We start from the raw sequence: 17,852 nt of genomic DNA, 5'->3' as shown, positions 1-17,852 counted from the left end.
TTTTTGTTTTTAATATGAACATTTAAATGTCTGAGGCAGATTCTGCTATTAAACCAGTGCACTTCAAAGGAGTTGCTCCAACTTTAAAATGGCTTAAGAGCAGAAACAGGCCACACATCTTTATTTGAATTAACATCTCCACACCCTTTACCTACTTTGGATTTTTTTTTTGTACATGTAAAATAATTTTGATTAGATTAAAGTTGACATAACAGACCGTAGTGTTTCCTGAAATACTATCACCATCTATCATGTCATTCACATTGCACGTGCACACTAAAAATCTCTTTCAAGAGTTAACTAAAAAGATATTGTATAGGTGTAGGAGTTATTCTTCAATCCTCAAAATATCATCCATTTTTATCAGGCTGCATTATGGATTATTTCCTGGTCATGTGGCTCAGTTTTACAAATCAAAGCTGCTTTTGAAAACGGGCTCCCTAACTAAGACTCTGTATGGCACACATCAGTCCAGACTGAGCTTTTATGGTTATGTCATCAACCTTTGAAAAGATGGGTATGCTAACACAGCCTTACCTTCAACATAGTGAAAAGGGAAACCATATGTAGATAACCCATCTCTGCTACAAATTGACCACATGAACACTAAGCACTAAGTTCTATAGAAAACATATTTTATCTATATTTTGTTACAAGATCAAAGAGGCAGGAGCATCACAGGGCAGCCATATCTCCTTCCATTTCCTCTCCAGCACTACACAAAATAAAGTTTTTTCTTTTCAATCTACTAATACAATTCTGAAATAAACAGAAACCTTGTAACACTAGACCACAGCCTGCTTCACTTGTGCAGAGAATAACCTCCCCCCCCTTCCCCCTTTTTCTCTTGCTCTTTAGTACATAAAACAGCTGGGCCTGGTTGGCTGATGAGCTCCAGCTGCCTTGACCTCCCAAATGCTTAACCCTTGCCTGTCTGATCTCTGAGTCTTGGAAACAAGCATGGGGAAAGAAGGTTTTTTGAGTCTGACCATTTGCAGCTGGTCCTAGGCCCAGTGTCCTTCAGTATGCAGACGGAGTATACTCACAAGGTGTTTGTGGTTCCAGATGTTTTGTCACTCCTCTAACTCAAAAATGGCTTTCTTTTAGGAAACAGAATTTGTTGTGCTTTCAGTCTTCATTGTGGTCCAATCCATTAATAATATGTATCTGTGTTAGAAACAGGTTTCGATGTCTAAATTAACAGTGATGGGTTAGCATTAATTTAAGCATATTCTCCTTCCTCACTCTGAAACCTACCTGAGAGGAGGTTGCATGAGCAGCCATGAGCACAGAAATCTATGGGATCCAGATGGATCCTTGGGGGTATACTGGTACCAGGGACTGCGGACCTTGCTATTTCCAGGAGGAGGCAAAACCTCACTCCCCCTCACAGTATTGCTAAAGCAACTAGCAGTTTCTAGTACCACGTATGCGATTAACCCATACAGATCTTGTCTAGACTAGGAAAAAAGGTGTTTTTAAAAAACGTGTTAGCTAATATGTTTTAATTAAGAGCAGTTAACATGTGTTAGCATTTAATATAGACAGGTTTTAACACCTTTAAAAACACGTTAGCTGGCCCAGGTCAGGTCCTGAATTCAAAGCTATAAGCTAACATATTTTTAAAGCATCTTTTCCTGGAGAAGGCCATATAGACTCCTGAGAAATATTTTCAAAGGTGCCTTAGTGATTCAGAAGACTAAGTCCTTTTGAAAATCAATGGCATTTAGGCACATTTGAAAATGTTACCTCAGTAGCACCAGTGTACATTAACAAGTTTACTAGGTGCATATCTGATAGCGCTTCCTAGCCTAGACAAGAAAAAAAGGGGTTTTATTTATTTGAGTTAGCTATATCAAGGCAGTCTAGAATCAAGTCCCACCAGATAACATGAATTTAAAGTGTTAGCATGTAAAAAAAAAAAAAAAAAAGATTTTGGTGCTAAATGGTATTTAAAATGGGGTATCTTAAACTAACTTAAATTAAAAACATGACCTATCTAGACATACCTTCAATGACAAATCCCTTTGGTCCTGATTCAACAAGCATATGCTTCAGTACATCCCTATTCAGCACAGCACTTAAAGTTAAACATGTACTTAAGCTTTTCTGAATCATGGTCTCTGTGCAAATATTTTTTTCAGAATTGGTTTGTTTTGTGGGTCAGATGGCTAACAAACTCAGAAACATAAGTTCATCTTTGGTGTCATTTCTCCCCTTTATTATTTCTTCTTCATTTTCTTTATGTTTCTGGTTTTCTGATATGTTGTCTGGACTGGATTTATCTGTTATCTGTTGTAATCACCAAACCATTTCAATAGGCCTGATCCTACAGGCAAAACTCCTATAGACTCTTTTACATGATTGCCTTCAGGGTAGAGATTTGCCTGCATCAGGTGTTTGCTTTCCAAAACAATCTTATAAACAATACTAATATAATTGTAATAAGTTATAATGAACTTCAGCTTTTTCTTTTATGGAATGTTCATATGACTTATTATTTCCTGCTTTGATTTCATTATGTTACCATTCTTCAAAACTTAATATTTCATTCATAAAAAAATGAGTAGAATATATGAGGGGATCTACACACATTCATTGCATGCAGTGATTTGCTTTTGTGTCCATAGGTAGAATGTATCCTTACCTGGTTTTCAACAAAGAATATATGAGTATTTTAATGATTTGTGATTAGCTTTAAAACTCAGATATGCAGATCCCTATCACCATATATTGGGGAAAAACACTGTACTGGTGCACACACACAGACACCTGTTTTAAAAGAATAAGACAGCATATTCTGGATTCATTTTAAAGGAGAACAAGCCTATTTATATGAGAACAGATATGTGCTCAAAGGCCCCAATCCTGCAATAAGAGGTCCTTCAGCATGCATCTCCTTGCAGGCCTGGAGTCTTAGTGTGCAAGTATGACAGCCAGATCAACAAAATAAATCGTAATTTGTAATGACTCTTTCAGGTCAGTGATGTCATGAACGATGCAGGCCTTAGGGAAACAAAGTCTCATCCTGGGAGTTGCTGAACACCAAGCAGCTATTGGGTTGAATGCCAAGAGGTGCAAAATAGGGCTGGTTAAAAAAGTTCAGTCTTAAGGATTTTTTAATAGAAAACTAGTATTTCAGCACAATTGAGTTTTTTGTTTTTGTTTTTTGTTTTTCAAAATAGTCTGCAAAATGACTGGGAATTTTAAAATTTTCATTACAAAAGAGAACACATGAAAACTTCTATTTCAGTGGACTGTGTTCCCGAGCTGGACTACATCTTCTCTGATACAGCATGGCCAGAGGTATTTTCACAATACAGCATGGTGACTCTGCAAGATGGGAGACTATGGTGCATCATGGGAGATGTAGTTAGTAAGCCTAGTTCTTAGAGGAGAATGTAGGTAAGAAGCATCCAAACTACAACACCCATGAAACTTGGCGAAATTCCTAAATAAAAAGTTTCTGTGCTAAATTGGAAGTTTTGGGCCAAAAAAATTGTTTTCAGACCCTTTTTTTGTTCATATGTTTGTATGTTTTCAAAAGCAAGTTTTCAGCTTTTGATTTGCCAGCAAAAACTCAACATTTTCCATGGAAAATTTTTTTTGGACCACCTCTAGTGTGGAACACTTGCCGCTCTCAGTGATTTCACTGGAAATTGTGGATGCTGAAGAACAGGAAGCCTTAAAATGTCCCATCTCCACTTGATAGATGGTGAAAATGAAGTATAGAGAAGTGAGTTAACTTGCTCAACATCACAGAGGAAGTATGCAGCACAGTCTAGGACAGAAACCAGATCATCTGACTCACTGTTCTGTGATTTAACCTCTAGACAATATTTTCTCTTTTCATGATAGAGTGTACTTGAATTATGACTCACAGTACATTGTATAGATTCATAAAATGATATTCCCTCTTAATCATATGCTGTGATCAGCGATGAAATAGTTGATATGTTGACATTTAAATTTTCATCAATAGGCATCTGAGTTGTGATGATTCAGAACTATTGTTTCAGCTTCTCTGAAGGCTTGGGCAGACATCTCTATATCATTTACATTCAGGTCATATTTGGAAGATTTTGTTCACAAACATAAGGGCTAGGAATTTTTCCTTTTAAGAAAATGAAAACTGAGATTCTGGATTAGAAGATGTTACCTTGAAAGAGGTGGTGGTATGTTACATTGCCATGTATCTCTCATTCCTTGCAATCTGAGCCCTGAAGCAAGCACACAAGAACTCAACAATAGTGACATTTACAAATAAAAAATAGATATTATGACCATTAAGAGACACATTCTAAATTTGTCATGATTTGCATCTGAGGGACCTCCGCACTTAACTATTCTTCTACCGCTAATGCCATGTTCCAAAGAGTTCTCAAGTTCAGATTCACTTGTCTCCAAAATTTGTGATGGTAGATGTCCAAAAGGACAACAGCAGACATCCTTGAGGAGTGTGGATAAGTGACTTAATACCATCTTTCCCTCTCCCTGATTCTGGGGATTGCTGGGGCCCAAACCAGCTCCAGGTGCAAGTTAGAGCAACCTCAGGACTGCTTTAACTTGCATTAATAGATAATGGCCCCAGGACCACCAAAGCACATCACATTGAGCCCCCGCCCCTAGCTTATCCCAGAAAACTATTCACACTCATGTGGGCTAGAAGGTACTTATGTAGGTCTTATATTAAGGGAATCTTCAACTGCCACCATGAGGCAGTTATACATACCTTTGTATTATGAGGGAAGCACAAAGAGAACATAAGACGAGTGGAGTATCTGATCTGAGAAGATTTGGAGGCAATTTGAAGAACATAAGGTAAGACATTCCGCTGACATAATTTATACTCCTCAAATGTGTAACCAATAGGAAATTATCTGACTGAATGTGTTTTTAACCATCTTTCAAATGAGTCAGAGATACAAATGCAAATCTTTCATTCAGGCTGTCCCTATAGGATTGTAGTTAAAATTGCAATAATCCATTTGTGATAGTAAGCATTATTATAGGTATAGCGCTTTCATTCTAAAGGGGCCTTTTCAAATGTGTATAACTTCCTCAAACTTTTACCTTTTGGCTGATATGTGGCAGGTTGTTCTCAACCAGGGAGTGTTGTTTTGGGAAAGTTTGTAGGAAAATGGTCCAGCCAATATCAAGACTGAAGAGAGTAAAAAAAAAATACAATTTTACTATTGTAAAAATTGGTGAAACCTTCTTTTGAAAAGCTCTAGCTAAGAAGGTGGTAGAAATTTGAAATTTGGCAGAGAAATAGTCTTTGGGATACAGTCTTGCCTTTGCATGATCCAGGGAATAATCAATGTTTTTCTGAATTATAATAGTTTAAAAAATACCTTGTGCATAAGCCCTGCCTTTTGTTATATTTACAGTCTGCCAACACTCCAGTGGTACTGTATGTGTGTAATATGAGTGGAAAATGTCCACTGAATAGATGCCATCTCAATGTTCTATTGGCTTTGCACAAGGTATACATAAGAAAGTTGAGTGTAATTTCATGCTTACTATATAAATGCGTGTGGAATATGAACTGTTATGGTACTTATGCAAGAGGAAGGGAAAATGAGATCAGGTCCCATTCTATATATTTAAAATAAGCAAGAATGGAGTCATAATAAGATCTACACTCTGATTTTTAATATTATAAAAAAATATATATATATATGAAGACCAGAAACTCTTTATCTCAGGCAGAAGATTGGGCAAGGGAGGGATATCTATGTTCTGGTATATGTAAAGTGAGACTCATGTTCAAATTTCTTACCTTTTGTATAGGCTCCTGCATATTTCTTTTCATCATTAATAATAGCTTTATGTCTGTGACATCTTTATCTCTGAAAAATAGCAGTGAAGTTTGCTTTCATACAGTGTCTAGATATCTCTGCAAATAACAAATAAGATAAATACAACCAAAAATGTGAGGGGAGGGGGTTGTTACATTTAAGGATGTATTAAGGATTTATTCCCTGAGAAATAAAAACAATACAATAGAAACCGGAATAAGGATGGGTGAATTTAGAACCTTCACACAAAGATTTTTGAGAAAGTTCAAGACAGTGATGTATGCGAAGCCACTGAATGGCTTGATATGGAAAACCACCTAATAAATAAATAAATAAATAAATAAATAAAATAGAGTAATTATCGGTTTGTCTGGTGCTAAACAGCTATGCAGAAAGAAAAGGTCTCTGTCCCTTTGATCTAAGATTCAGACCTTGCCATGACGATGGTACAGTTCCTGACCTGCCCAGAACTGTGTTGAGATCAACAGAACTTCACAGAAGCATAGGTGGCTGCCTGCATGGCTCCCCATGCAGAAATAGGGCCTACATTAAATATCAAATATAACAGACCAAGCAGGTTGAGGCCAGACTAATGTAAACCAATGAAAGTCCTCATTTTCCTCTCCATACATACCAGAACCATCCTCCACACAGGGACAAACATCCCACCCACTAGCTCCCACCTTCCATGCTGGAAAGGAAATTTGGAGACTTCATATTCTGCATATGTACAGATGGGAACCTAAGCAACATACATCAAGGAGAGAGGAGAGCCAGCATAAACCTGCCAACATGCAGTCCTTGCTTAGTTTCTGATTAGCAGTCAGCTCACATACTTTTCACACTAAGAATATTCAGCCTTCTTTGTCTAAAGTGTTGAGTGGTTATGAATAGTAAGGATAGACTATCCGTAATTATTTTTAAATTATTAATGGTTTTGTTAGATCCCTTCACTTTTACATTACATTTCTGTTAATGTAAGTTAAATCAAAATGTACTTCAGTTTCCAGGCAGCTCCCAAATGTATTTTTCATTCTTTCATAACATTACTTCAAGTTCTATGATAAAGTTCTATGATACTTTATGATAAAGTTTTCTTCTGAACAGTCGTCATCCTAATACTAATGAACTCAAAGGATATCTGGTTGTGTAGACCCTCATCTGACAAGCTGGACACTACATTAAAGGGCCATTATTGCACTTCCAGTAAATATACCAACTGCGGCTCTACAAACCTTAATAATAAAAAGGAATGTGGTGGGACATCCGGGATATTATCAAACACTAGGGAAAAGTTTAACAAAGCAGCTACTTACTTTATTGGCACTTTCTATTAAGCTTGTGGGACTGGAGTTGTCCTTCCAGGTACCCCTGATCAGAAAATCTTTGCACAGCATTTAATTTAAGAAAATTATCACTTGGACTGAAAAGAACTAAAGAAATAACTAAAATAAAATTTTAAAAAAATGGGGGGGGGGCTTCTTTAATCAATGTTTCCTTCACCAGGTGAATGACACTTTTGATAGTGCAAAATCTCCATGAGAAATGTTCTAGTCTGATACCTACTTGGATCCTATTTTCAGTAAGGGTAATCAGCTAACACAGGCTTACAAATAAATGTATAACTGTAAACACACACACTTAAAAGAGAGCAGGCCAAGAGCAGATTCATGAAGGTTACAGTTGCAAATAAAGAGCGCAGAGCTCAGTGCCATAATCAGCAATGTAAATGCAAATACAAATATTGGACTGTGGGTGTGAAGGAGAGAGACAGACAGACAGAACTACAGAGTTAAATGCATGCATTCAGTACCAACTCTACTAAAAATGCCTGGATAAATTATGCAGAGGGATTTCTTTCAAGTAATTAAGTTTCGATTTCTTGCATTTGTTTTAGTGCCAGGAAGCACAAGGCGCCATGGATTGCAAAAGTCTTCATTGATTGTTCCTTGCCTTAAGTTTGATTTCGTGACTTGACTTAACTTTCAAAAAGGGTAAACACGCCGGCTCTGGAGAAGTTAGAGCTGTAGCTCTCTGCCAAACAACCCCTGCCGGGGGCTCAGAAAGAGAGAGACCTGAGGACAGTCTCCATCGTGTGAACCAGTGCGGGATAGGTGGGAGAGCAGGGCTGTCGGGTTGAACGTCTCCCTGAGGCTCAGTCTAAGGCAGTGAAACACGAGTTTGGTCCCAAAGTGTAAATCCCTTTCTGGACAGTTTCGCTTTCGGTAGCGTTGGGGAGATGATGGGGAGACAGGGCCCTGGACCGGTGGAGTTTAGGAGCGCTTCTCCATTGTGAAATGCCAGTCCTGGGTGGGGTGGGGTGGGGTGAGGGGCATCATGCTTGCCAGGCCATCATCAGAGATGCCAGCGATCAGCGAGACTCGTCCGACACAAGGAGCCACCTTCTTCCCCTAGGTGCAGGAAGACGGATCGAATGATTGAGCGGGCCTGAGCTCCAGCCCTTAATACAAACCCCCGGGCGAGAGAGAGAGCTTTAAAGGCATAGAGCTCACCAGCACGCCCGGCCTATGGAGGGGAACAGAGACCAGAACGGAAATAAGGGGGAGGGAAGGCTTCGCTTTTTATTAAAGACACCCCCGCCCCCAGCCCAGCGTGTGGCGCAGAGAGAGATGCATTCCTTTCTCAAGGGCTGCAGAGCCGTCTCCAGAAGAGAAAAGGATGCTGCTTTATCCCTGTAGAGCACAAGGGAAAGCTTCGCCATGGACCCAGAGCATCAGCACCATCCTCACAGGGGCAGATTTTCGCTGTTAATTAGGACTCGACAGCCTCACCGAAAGCTGCTGTGTTTTCAGGTTATATTAACCCCAGACACTGACTGAGGGGCAGCTTGTGTGTGAATACATCAGCAGCAGGCCAAAGGGTTGCCGTTTGATGTCTAGCAGTAGAGACATGCTGCATGGATCCGGGACTACAATTCATGAGCCGGGCTCGCCTCTCGCGCCGGTGTTGCAGAGGTGTAACGTCGCTGGTTTTCACCTGTGTCAGAGCCAGCCCCCAAGCCGTGCAAGGGATAGAACTGTTTCCTGTACAGAAGCGGCCTGTCTAATTGTTCTACAGTTATTTCGGCATCTTATGCAAATAAGGCAAATGGACCAAACAGAAATAACCCCGGTGATTTCAGTGGTCAACAAACCACAGGCTGCTGTTCGGCGATCCCTTTAAATAAACCCTGGGTCCGAAACAGCTGCCCCGGGGAAGTTTATATGGGACTAAATCGATCTGGGAGAATCTCCTTCCCTGACAACAGCGTGGGAGCACATTCTGACCTCGGCGTGAACTGGCCCCGGCATTTGCCGGCGGTATCTTGCAGAAGCCTTCATTGCTTGCTCTGCACCCGGGCTAGTTCGTCGTGCGTTTGTGTTACTTCCCAGCTCAGCAGTGAAGAAAAGTGCGCCAACCGGTCTGCCCTGTCCAGGGTCCTGAAGGCAGCGTTTGCCAGGCTTGGTTTCTCTTGCTCACTTCCACGTGAACGGTCGTCACTTCGAAATTGAACCACAGCACTCCTGCTAAGAGTTCTCAGCGTTAAGGGAACAGACCCAATGTGTTCCGTTTACTAGATCACCCGAGACCGCATTGGTTAGCAAGGTGTGAGCACCGTCCTTTTCTCCATACTAAAAACATGAACATAAAATCGAAGTGCAAAAACAAAAAAAGTGTGAACGAGACAATAAAGCAAGAGTGAACAGCTGCGTTTTCAATAAATAAATACGGTAGTGATAGCCAAACTCTGTTCTGTGCTTAAAAGAAGGGTAGAGTTTCCTTAAAGTATATACTGCATCTTAATGGATTAAAAATTCATACAACGCATTAGGTTCAGTAAAATATGAATGCATTGCTTTAAATTTTAATCATAAATCAGAACATGGATCCATGAGAGGCGACAGTGATTTCTCCCCAGCTGTCTGCGTGGGTCAGGATATGAAAGGGGGCTCTAATTTTAAGTAGGCAGTCCATGTGTGTGCAAAGCCTGCTGGAAGACTAATGGCATCTGAAGGCTTGCGAGTGCAGCCTCGCACTTTCACCAGCAGCTTTGTCATTGCTTGAAACAGGTACATTTTATATGTCTGCATCTGGCTGAGGGCAGAGGCAGAATTTACAGGCAGACAAAGAGGCCGGCACGTTTAGGATCACCCAGTGCAGTCAGGCCTTTGATATGGCCCTCTAGCATCCACTTCTCTTTTAAGCTTGTGAATTTGTCCTCGTGCATTTATTGACATAAGCCTCTTCATTATTATTAATTATTAATATAATAATTAATATTAATAATCATGCATTCATTAGGCTAGGGATGTTCGCCCAGTTAGACTCTACCAGTCGCCTCCACCTTTCCTACTAAACTTCCTCTTATTTTTCCTTTTTAGAGGTCCTGGCATCGTTGCTTCAGTGCTGTTGTTAAACAGAGTGGCACCAGTCAGAAGAAAGAGAATAAATCTTAACTGTAGTACGATATCGTTCCTCTTCTGAATACGTTGGTATTCTGGACGCTTCTGTAATGAGCAGGAGCTTGCAAAGTGCTGGGAAGAACCGCATTTTGTTTACACGAGGCAGTTCTATGCGCTGCTTTTCAATTGTCACATTGCAGGAGTAAAGGAAGAATTGGAACTGTGCAACTTGAATGTTTGTTTGTTGGTTGGTTGGTTGGTTGGTTTAATAAAACATACTTGTTTTCCTATGAGTTAGTGAAGACTGACGCATACATGGGAATTATTACACAAAGATAAACACATTTAATGCCACCTTAATAAATACGTTGTTACAGACAGAGTAGGGTGTTCCTTGTAAATAAGTGAAAGCTGAAGACGGCTGTAAATTAAAAACATGAATATAGTGAGATCTTTTCGGCCCGTCTCGGAGACTGCTGGGTTTAAATAAATTTGGTCAATTAATATCGCACCAAACAAAGTTTGCCTAGCTGTTTCACCAGTTTTCTCTTTATTTAATGGATATTTTAGGATATCTTATTTACCAGATGAAGTGGTGATAAGTGTTTAGCATTTTGGTGATCAGTTGTCAGTTGCTATTAAAATCAAAATTAATTCATATTAAGATATGCATTCTCAATTCTCCCATGTGACAGCATACATTAAAACAACTATTGCAAGTAATTAAACTCAATGCAAGGAGGTTAAATTTATGTTTTTTAAAGATTGTTTGAATCAAAGTTCAGTTAAAAGTGTTGAATTAAAGTCCTTGTTCTAGTAATGCTCATTTCAAATGGATTCATTTTTACTTTAAATCTACGCATTTTGGAAAGTAAGGTGTTTTCCCGTTAATTTGTTTTCCCTTTAAAACTCATCGTAAAGCCAAAATGAAATGTAAAAGGTTGTTTGGGAGGTTGAAGCTGTAACACAAGAATGGTGAAATGAAACTTAATGACTCAGGTGCATGGACGTATAAAGGCACCTTTCTGCCAACTGTTTCCTGTCACGGGCATTCAGTTCTTTCTTGTAAACTTTACACAATATTCAATGAAAGTACAAAAATGTTATCTATGGATTTTTATTAGGCATCTGAGATGCTCAATAGTTTCGACTAATTAGACAAACCCAGAGCCTTTTGAAGATTAAGCAAATTGGACAACCCTTGTTAATTAGAACATAATTTAAAGTTCGAAATGATATCACTCATGAAGTAGCCTAATTAGTATGACGATATGTTAATAGTCTGCTGAGACACGAAGCGCGGAGATTTGGCATGAACTCCTTAAAGGCTTGCAAGAAAATTCTCCTTCCTATGTGGTCATTAATAAAAGATTTCTATAGACTTCAGCCTTTCAACGGTGACATACAATTTATAGTACACACAATGCATTAGCCCATAGTGCTGCTCAATTTTTTTACTATTATGAAAACTAATAAATTCGTCAAGCTGAATTAAGCATACAAATCAGATGAGGCATAACAGATTACATATTGAAGTGCTGTGTCTCCCGAGCCTAAATGAAATTTCAATCTAATAATTCCTTCCTGGCCCGGCTATAATTTGTTTAGAGATGTTGTTCTACTTCTTTCCAAGCGCTATTCGCACCATAATTAAATGATACTCAAGCTTTTAACTTTGATTTATTTCATTTCTCTGAGCTGGCGACAGTGAGAGCTGATACAGTGTAATTTTTTTGATTTCCTTTAAAATTACCAGGTCTACTGTTTAAGAGAGAAATTAAACACCTAAGCACTTATTTGAATCTCCTGGTGCAAACAGAAATTCATTGAAATAAACCCGTCCACATTAAATAAAAGGGACTTTTTATTTATTTTAAAGGGGAAGGTAAACAGGAAGTTGGAAGTACATATGAGTGGGTGCGGTGGTTGGTTTTTAATCCCAAATCCCAGATTGGTACAATGGCGAGTACCCAGTGTCTTCTGGTGGTATCTGGAGGAGTCAGGCAGCAGGGGAAAGGTGCAGACAGAGGGATTAGATGCTTCTCACGGCTTGTTTTGGTAATGTAGGGCCAGATCCTGCTCCAATTTGAAGTCAGTGCTAAAAGTCCCGGTGTCTCCAGCGGGAGCATCCTGGGCCCCTTCTGGACCCGCATGGTAAAGGGCTGCAACAACATATGGGAAAGCAAGGTGGGAACTCCAGTTCCAGCTCGCCACAGGCTCTGCCCGCTTCGGCTCCTGCACCCGATTCCTCCTGCACCAGCTCCTGCACCTGCTACCTCCAGCTAGCTAACAGCTAGCTCCTGCATGCTCCCCCATGCCCTGGCACCAGCTCCTTCCAACACCAGACCCTCGTCTGCACCAGCTCCCTGCTTCTCCTGAACCAGCTCCAGGACACTCTCCCTCCAGCCCCGGCTCCTGCACCCACTCAGGCGCCCTGCGCGCTCGGCTAAAGCTAACGAGACCGCAGAAGTGCAACAAACAAAGGTCTGAGGAGCGGGGCGGGGGAGGAGGCAGCACCTTGTTTTCAGGGAATAAAAGTGCGTCCGCTTCAGAGAGAAGCGGCTGGGCACAAAGTGCTGCCAAAGTGCCTGCGTGACAGGATAAAAATAGGAACAAGCGGCGCTGGAAATGAAGATAAGTGGATCTTGTGCCAGCCTGTCTGTGTTGGGGGGGGGGGGTCCACCTACTGCATCTGCGCAATGCACTCTCCCTTGGGCACCCCTCCCTCTTTTATTGTGGCTAATGAAGAAGAATAATCCGAAACGAAAGGTTTTCAAATGGATCCGCACCGGGGAGGGGAATACCCCCATTATACACCTCCCCCACCCGCATCAGGTATCCCCACACACAGCTACCCCCCCACACACGTCAGGTATCCCCACACACAGCTCCCCCCACGTCAGGTATCCCCACACACAGCTACCCCCCCCACACACGTCAGGTATCCCCACACACAGCTCCCCCCCCCACACACAGCTACCCCCCCCACACGTCAGGTATCCCCACACACAGTGCCCCTATCTATATCATGTATCCCCACACACAGCTACCCCCCCACACACGTCAGGTATCCCCACACACAGCTCCCCCCCACACACGTCAGGTATCCCCACACACAGCTCCCCCCCACATCAGGTATCCCCACACACAGGTCCCCCCACACACATCAGGTATCCCCACACACAGCGCCCCCTCTATATCATGTATCCCCTCACACAGCCTCCCCCACCCACCCCCACATCAGGTATCCCCATAAACAGCTTCCCCCACCCACTAAAAAACCCACACACGCCCCATGCACACGAACACATATATCATGTATACACATTGTGTACATGCATCCCATTCACACACTCCCTACAAACTCACATCGTGCACACTCCATACACACCTCCCCCCTCCACACTCTGCACTTACCCACACTCAGATAGAGCTCCCCCCTCCCCCCGTCCATATACACACCCTCTCTCTCCATATACACACCCACACACGCTCTCCCTCACCCTTCCCCCCGCCATACACCCTTTAGCTCACCACCCCCTCCCCGGATTCCCAGCTCCCCCCCCCCCACCCCCCTCCACCACAGTTAAATATTTCCCCACGCACGCTCGCAGGACGCATGCGCCCACCTAGCGCCTGCCTCGCCTCCGTCCAATGGGCGAAGAGCGGCGAGAAACAGAGGGAGAGAGAAAGCCTCACAAGCCAGTTCCAGCGATGTCTCTTCTGCACAAGGCACCTGCCGGGCCAAGGTGCGCGGCCGCCGGAGCCGAGGCAGCAGCAGCAGCAGCAGCAGCAGCAGAACAATAGGGCGCCGGACTCCCGCCCGCCTCCTCCAGCGGCGCCGGGCCGGGCCGGGCCGGGGGGCTGAGAGCAGGGCGAGGGCCAGGCGCAGGCTAGGGAGGCGAGCGGGGCGCGCTCCGCGCGGGGGGCTGGTTTGCAGCTCGGCGGCCGGGAGAAGGGGCTGAGCCCGGGGGGCTGCTGGGGGTGGGTGGGGGAGAGCGGGGAGCGGGCGCGGGGCAGGGAGCCGGGGAGAGAGGGCTGGGGGGGTGGGCGGCCAGCGAGGCAGGAGGGGAGGGAGGCGGAGAGGGACCCGGCAGGCGGCCCGAGCAGTGGGGGGAGTTAGCAAGAGGCAGAGCCGAGGTGGGGAGAGCGAAGCCCGGCGACTGGAGGGGCGGTCTGCGGCGGGGCTGAGCCCGGCGGCGGGAGGACGGCGAGCAAAGCCCCCGGCGTCCCCGCGCCACCTTCACTCTCCGCAGCCTCAACTTCCCGCCTCCTCCCCGCGCCCCCACCCCCACCCCACGACCGCCAGCGAGGATGATGATGATGTCGCTGAACAGCAAGCAGCCCTTCAGCATGCCCCACGGCAGCCTGCACGAGCCCAAGTACTCGGCGCTGCACACCGCCTCCCCCTGCACGTCCGCCGCCGCCGCCCCCTCGGCCAGCTCCCCCAGCAACGCCAGCAGCGGGGCCGGCAGGAGCAGCGGCAGCAGCAGCAACGGCTCCTCGGAGGCGATGAGGCGAGCCTGCCTTCCAACCCCGCCGGTAGGCACGTCCCGCAGCAGCGCCCGCTTGCAGGCACCTTCCCCGCCGCCCCCCGGACCTGCACGATCACGGTTTTATTCACGCCCGCCCAGCAAATCACCCGGCACCCCCCGGCTCTCTCCCGCCTTATGCATTCCGCGGCGCTTGCCTTTCCTATTAATTTTTATGCCCTGGGATGGTGCATGTGCCTGGCGCGGTGCGGGGTCCCTCTCTCCGCCTCTCCTCTCGCTCTTCTGCGGTGCTGGGGATGTGCTCCTGGCACAGAGGCGTGCGGAGGGAGGGCGATCCCCTGTTGACAGTAATGTGTGCCTTCTATTTGCAATTGCAGAGCAATATATTCGGCGGTCTGGATGAGAGTTTGCTGGCCCGCGCCGAAGCCCTGGCGGCGGTGGATATAGTTTCCCAGTCCAAGAGCCACCACCATCACCCGCCTCATCACAGCCCCTTCAAGCCGGACGCTACTTACCACAACATGAACACCATCCCTTGCACCTCTGCTGCCTCCTCTTCTTCGGTGCCCATTTCCCACCCGTCAGCCCTGTCCGGCACTCACCACCACCACCACCACCATCACCACCACCACCACCAGCCTCACCAGGCTTTGGAAGGGGAGCTTTTAGACCACATCTCTCCAGGGCTGGCGCTAGGAGCCATGACGGGACCCGACGGCTCGGTGGTCTCCACGCCAGCCCACGCTCCTCACATGGCCAGCATGAACCCTATGCACCAGGCGGCTCTCAGCATGGCCCATGCCCACGGGCTGCCCTCTCACATGGGATGCATGAGCGACGTGGATGCAGATCCCCGGGATTTGGAAGCTTTTGCAGAGAGGTTCAAGCAGAGGAGGATCAAGCTCGGAGTGACCCAGGCGGATGTGGGATCTGCCCTGGCCAACTTGAAGATCCCCGGGGTAGGCTCACTGAGCCAAAGCACTATTTGCAGATTTGAGTCCCTTACCTTATCCCACAATAACATGATCGCCCTCAAACCCATCCTGCAAGCCTGGCTGGAAGAAGCAGAGAAATCTCACCGGGAGAAGCTCACCAAACCAGAGCTCTTCAACGGATCAGAGAAGAAGAGAAAGCGCACTTCAATTGCTGCACCTGAGAAGAGGTCCTTGGAAGCCTATTTTGCCATCCAGCCGCGTCCTTCCTCGGAAAAAATAGCTGCCATCGCAGAGAAACTGGACCTCAAGAAGAACGTGGTCCGGGTGTGGTTCTGTAATCAGAGACAGAAACAGAAACGAATGAAATATTCCGCTGGGATTTAAAGTCTGTGGGGGCTTTTTTTAATTAAAAAAAAATCGGCAACAAGACGCATTTTAATATTTCTCTATAGTGTGAGAGAGAGACAAATACAGAGAGAGACAGACAGACAGAAAGACCGACAGAGAAAGAGAGAAACACAGAGAGAGACTGTCAAACAAGAAGTAAATTGTCAAGTTTAGGAAAGTTCCCTTTGGAGAGAACCCCTGCTTGTTCAGAATGACCCAGTAGCAGAGACTGACTTTTTGAAGGCAGATAAGAAATTCTTTTTAAAGGACCGAAGACGTATCAAGTAAGATTTGTTTTTATTCTTAAAGACATCACCTATGTTCAAATTTAAAAGTACACTTTGCAACTATTTTACAGAAAATAAATTGACTCGAAACTGAAACTTTAATCCAGAGTTGAGGCTAATACCGTGAGAGAGACATCTCAAAAGTATTTTGATTTAAAAAAAAAGATGGCAGGTTTTTCTGCGTTTACACTGCATATTATAAATATATATATATTTTTACTGTGGTTATTATCTTTTCCTTCGCTGAAGTTATAATGCTTAGGGGAAGAACTGATCCTGCTGTGTTCACTGATCTTTAAAAGCTATTATTAGATTACTGCCAAACAACCCCTTGTAAATTATTAATTTTATCTCTCCAGCAACTTCATTCTGTGCTCATTCTAATTAATTACACCTCTTGAATCTAAGTCTTGAGAAAAGTTGTTTTTTTAAAAAGTAGGGATAGTGAAAATCAAATATTTTGTGTTTGGTAGGATTTACGAACTTCAGCTTTTTCCTTCTTATTAAAAAAAAATCCCTTTTGGCCATCTGTAAATTGTCACCTGAAACGAAGACATTTCTCTAGCAAGTATTCTTATTTGTAAGGCGTTGGCACTCAATAATAGATGTCCTACATTATTTGTGTAGACTGATTCACTGTCCGAGGTATTTGTTTACTGCGTTACATATTTAATGGGGATTCCCATATTGTCCCCACCACACACTTCTAAAGCGAGTGAAGAAGTGGCTGAATAGGTGACAGTGTGGCGTTTTGTTGTTTCGGGTTTCTTTTCATTACAATATTTGTCCTTCTAGATTTCTAAGCTATATGACAACTGTGTTCAGACCTGCTAGCTTTTTCTTTCCTTTAATTGCAATACTTTTACACTGAGGAGAATCTTTTTTGGAGGTTTGTTTGTGGAAAAGCCAAATTTAATGTAGAGAGAGAGAGAGAGTACACTCTTGTAAATTCACATTATTTGGTACAATTCTTTTGAGGAAAACCGAAAGGTACTTGAATTCTGGTACCTTTATGTACGGTAAATATTTCATTCGAATGGACGCACATATAGATATATTCTTACAGATTTCGCTGTATTGCTGTTCTATTTGAGACTATTTGAAGTCTTAAGTTCTGTATATGATACAAGTTTGTTGTTTTTTGTTAATAGAAGTTTATTTATGACAGTAATGTATTAAGTTATTTTAAAAATGTTGTTGAATTGTCTTTCATTAAAAAAGATTTTAACGTTTTATTGGGAAAGTATGCTTGCTGTTTTTTTTCATTAAAAGTCTGCTACTGAATGGAAATTGCTTCCACATCTCATATATTTTGAAGCTGAAGTGGGAAGACTATTTTGATTTTTTTAAAATGGTTTTTACTGCTCCTGCCAGCCACTCATTTCAGGCTGGGCGGTAGCTGGATTATCTTTATATGTCTGATCTGGTATTTATCAAAAGGAAAGTGAACTCATTACTTGATTTTTTTGTGGGGGTAGGGGGCAGAGGGAGTAACCCCTGAGCCGATAGTGTGCTTGTGTTTGCTACCCTGTCAGAAGGCAAAACA

The 17,852-nt window shown here is 43.6% G+C and overlaps 1 protein-coding gene across 2 annotated transcripts; it reads left to right on the top strand.

Moving 5' to 3' along the window:
* The first annotated feature begins 14,518 nt into the window (after positions 1-14,518).
* On the top strand, positions 14,519-16,016 carry POU4F2 (POU class 4 homeobox 2). Of its 2 annotated transcripts, XM_067551999.1 has the most exons (3): positions 14,525-14,598; positions 14,698-14,754; positions 15,077-16,016. In XM_067551999.1, the coding sequence occupies exons 1-3, from the start codon at positions 14,525-14,527 to the stop codon at positions 16,014-16,016; spliced, it is 1,071 nt and encodes a 356-aa protein (XP_067408100.1). The 2 variants fall into 2 exon arrangements, with proteins under 2 accessions (XP_067408099.1, XP_067408100.1); XM_067551998.1 differs by having other exon boundaries at positions 14,519-14,746; positions 15,075-16,016.
* Positions 16,017-17,852: the final 1,836 nt, after the last annotated feature.

The sequence above is a fragment of the Emydura macquarii genome, unplaced genomic scaffold, assembly GCF_026122565.2.
Source record: "Emydura macquarii macquarii isolate MOO-44397 ecotype Brisbane River unplaced genomic scaffold, CSIRO-AGI_Emac_v2 contig_1363, whole genome shotgun sequence".
Lineage (NCBI taxonomy): Eukaryota > Metazoa > Chordata > Testudines > Chelidae > Emydura > Emydura macquarii.
The sequence above is the reverse complement of the archived record's forward strand: the minus strand, read 5'-3'. Positions and strand labels throughout refer to the sequence as shown.

What these genes read in the sequence shown, in the direction of transcription:
- POU4F2 (XM_067551998.1), top strand. Translation starts at nt 14,519, where the DNA reads ATGATGATGATGTCGCTGAACAGCAAGCAGCCCTTCAGCATGCCCCAC. An exon ending in CCTGCCTTCCAACCCCGCCG is followed by an intron (nt 14,747 to 15,074) that starts GTAGGCACGTCC and finishes TTGCAATTGCAG; the next exon opens with AGCAATATATTCGGCGGTCT.